This window comes from Mus pahari, chromosome 4 (genome assembly GCF_900095145.1).
Source record: "Mus pahari chromosome 4, PAHARI_EIJ_v1.1, whole genome shotgun sequence".
In the NCBI taxonomy this organism is placed as follows: Eukaryota; Metazoa; Chordata; class Mammalia; order Rodentia; family Muridae; genus Mus; species Mus pahari.
In genome coordinates, this window is record NC_034593.1 from 125,863,837 (window position 1) to 125,866,981 (window position 3,145).

General features: G+C 41.0%; 1 protein-coding gene across 1 annotated transcript in view; it reads left to right on the forward strand.

The window, feature by feature from the left end:
* Positions 1-1,012: 1,012 nt before the first annotated feature.
* The window catches only part of LOC110320900 (alcohol dehydrogenase 1-like), a 16,607-nt gene continuing 14,474 nt past the window's right edge, over positions 1,013-3,145 (forward strand). The window contains exons 1-2 of the mRNA XM_029538089.1: positions 1,013-1,051; positions 2,420-2,521. Of these exons, the coding sequence (XP_029393949.1) occupies positions 1,013-1,051; positions 2,420-2,521 (141 nt within the window). The remainder of the gene's footprint in view (positions 1,052-2,419; positions 2,522-3,145) is intronic.

A 3,145-nucleotide genomic window follows, 5' to 3' on the forward strand; every position in this document is an offset into this window, starting at 1 on the left:
GGGCAAGCCGGGCGGAGAGTTCCAGAGATACAGCCTGGTGGCGCTGATGCGGCTGCTTTGAAGCAATCCTTGTTCCTGCAAATGATGCTTCACTCGTGTTAGGAACACCAATAAAAACTCAGTGGTTCAACAAGTTAGACTCCGGTGCAGTCGTTACTTCAGTCTGCCCTGCATTCACTCTCTGAGGTGAGTAGATCTGTGCTTCGTACTTCCCTAGAAAATATTTGTCAAAAAAATAATAATAATTGCTTTTCATTGATTGTGCCAGTTTAAAACATAATGAGTGTGTTTTTGATGGTTCTTGATTTCTCACTTGTATTAATGCTTGATGTGTTTCTCTTTCAAGGTGTTAAATCTGCAGAGCTTGGTAGGACACTCCCGTACGCCTGGCACTCGGCAGGTAGAAGCAGGTAGATCTACTACAACCTGTTTAATTTCACTCTCTCGTACACCCGCCCCTACCCCAACACCCGTCATCAATCTATACTTTTCTGTCTAATTTTTTTCTCGTTCCTCACAGTTTCGTACATCCCTCTTCATAATCCCCCAGCCCATCCACAAACTCAGAGCCTCAGAAACAGGAACCCTTGTTTGAACCTTGGGACAAGCTAACCCTATAAATCTTTAGGAAGTTTGATCAGCTTATCCAGAAAGGAATGGTTGAAAACATGTCACCTAAAAGTGGTGTGCAGGGTCGGAAGGCAGGATGTGCAAACGCTTCGGGGCAGAATATGTTATCTTTCCTTCATCTCTTTCTTTTAAAACACCCACTTCCTTTCCTCTTCTGCTTCTGCTCCACCATCTTTCCTTCTCAGCTTTCCTCGCCGGCTTCATCCTTCTGTTATCCTTCTCTCTTTGGATTTTTTCATTTCTCTCTTCCCCTTCTCCTCCCTCCCTGGTTAGTGCATAACTGCTGAGTCACTGGGGAACATAAGAGAACATTTGTGCTCAGTCCAGCAGGTAACGGCTAGAGACAGAAGAGCTCTCCAGTCTAAACCTTCCAGAAGCAAAGATGGAACAAGCCAGCCTTGCCACAAAAACATCTGGCAATGTAAGTCAGGGTTTGCTCTTAGAACATAATCTCCTGAATGGTCATAATTATATTTATATATGTGTGTGTGTGCGTGTGCGTGTGCATGCATGTGTGCGTGTGCATGTGTGTGTGCATGTGTGTGCATGTGCATGTGTGTGTCCATGTGTGTGTGTGCGTATGCATGTGTGTGTGTGCGTGTGCGTGTGCATGCATGTGTGCGTGTGCATGTGTGTGTGCATGTGTGTGCATGTGCATGTGTGTGTCCATGTGTGTGTGTGCGTATGCATGTGTGTGTGTGCGTGTGCGTGTGTGCATGTGTGCGGGTGTGTGTGCATGTGTGTGTGCGTGTTACAATTTAAGGCTCTGTTGAGAACTCGATTTACACAAATGAAGAACTATAATTTGCAAGTCAGTTTTAGAACATTACTATCAAAATTACGATAAAATAAGACCTGCTATTAATTAAAGAAAAAATGTAGAAACTTGACCAAAAGGGGAGATACTATGATCACCGAGGTGTTACTCCTGGGGTGAGGCTCCTCCACTGCAGTCCACTTATGCTTATCCTTACTGTTTTCCTAAGTTCAGAAAACTGCATAATTTGCACTTGTGGGGGGCTGCGTTCCCCCTTATTTTTGTATTAAAAAAACTAAAGAAACAAACAACTTAGTCAATCCTGAGGAGTTAAAAAATGAAATATAATGTTTAAATTTGTATCTTCAAAATATCTACTATAAAGGAAAATCAATACAGAAAACTGAGCTGTGTGGAGATTTACAGGCTAAACTGAATACATGCTAAAGGGTAGAGGAAGTAAAGTTATAGTGGTAAATTAAATGATCTAGACTATATTTCACTAGGACACACTTTGGTTAGAAAAATAAAATGGATTATGACTCTTGTTTTACTTTCAAGGTAATGTTCATGTTCTCTAACAATATTCTTTGTGTGACAGATTATAATCTTCTCTAAGTAAGTAATTAATATTAGAATCTGTAATGCAGAGATTTAATTCAGAGAACAGAATTGGATTTCATGAACCAACATTAATACGCTGTGACATTTTAAATACAGAGAAACCAACTAAGAATTCCAATCAGCTCTCTGGAGCTAAAAGAATGTATATTTCCCCTGTATATGTGCGCATTTAAATATACATACACATATATGTATAGATGTGAACTCATCTCCCATTATAACATTTTATTTCAATTTTTATCTAAACCAGACAGATGTAAAATATAGATATGATTGTCTCCAATGAGTAAGTAGACACAAGCAGGATGGTTGGTTGGACAGTGGATGCGAATTGAACGCCACATCCCACCTGTTTGTAGCTCATTAACAGTAAGGCCACCTTATAACTTCATTTCTGTATGCATTTAGGTGATCAGATGCCGGGCAGCTGTTGCCTGGACCACTAATGCCCCGCTGTCCATTGAGGAGGTTGAAGTTGATCCACCAAAGACTGGCGAGGTTCGAGTTAAGGTAAATACGAATGATGGTCTGTTGAGTAGGTGTGGATTGTGTATATGTGTATTTGCAATGATTTTATAATTTAGGAAATAAACAGTAGTCTATACTAAAGTTAAGACTTCCTCTGATTCCTAACAGATTGATATTAGCATATAGTAATAGTCAAGTGGGTTGCTGCATTCTACTAAAATGTCACAAACTGAAGATATATAAATACCAAGTGGTCAGTAATATTTTAAAAAATACTATTGCTTTTTAGACTTAAAAGTAAAACTGGGGAGTTGGTTCTGTGGGTACAGTACTTGTTATGTAAGCAGGAGGCATACATTTGTAGCCAGGAGTTGGCGACAGGAGGATCCCCAGAACTATCTGGCCATCCGGGGTAACCAAAGGGATGAGCTTCTGTTTCACTGGGAGACCTTGTCTCAGAGAGAGAGAGGGAGAGAGAGAGAGAGAGAGAGAGGAGCTTCTGCTTCTGGCTTGTGCATGTGTACGCACACACAAGCGCATGTACATGCACACATACACTCACTATAAACACATACACACAAAGGAGGAAATTCTTCTCTCTCTCTCTCTCTCTCTCTCTCTCTCTCTCTCTCTCTCTCTCACACACACACACACACACACACAGAG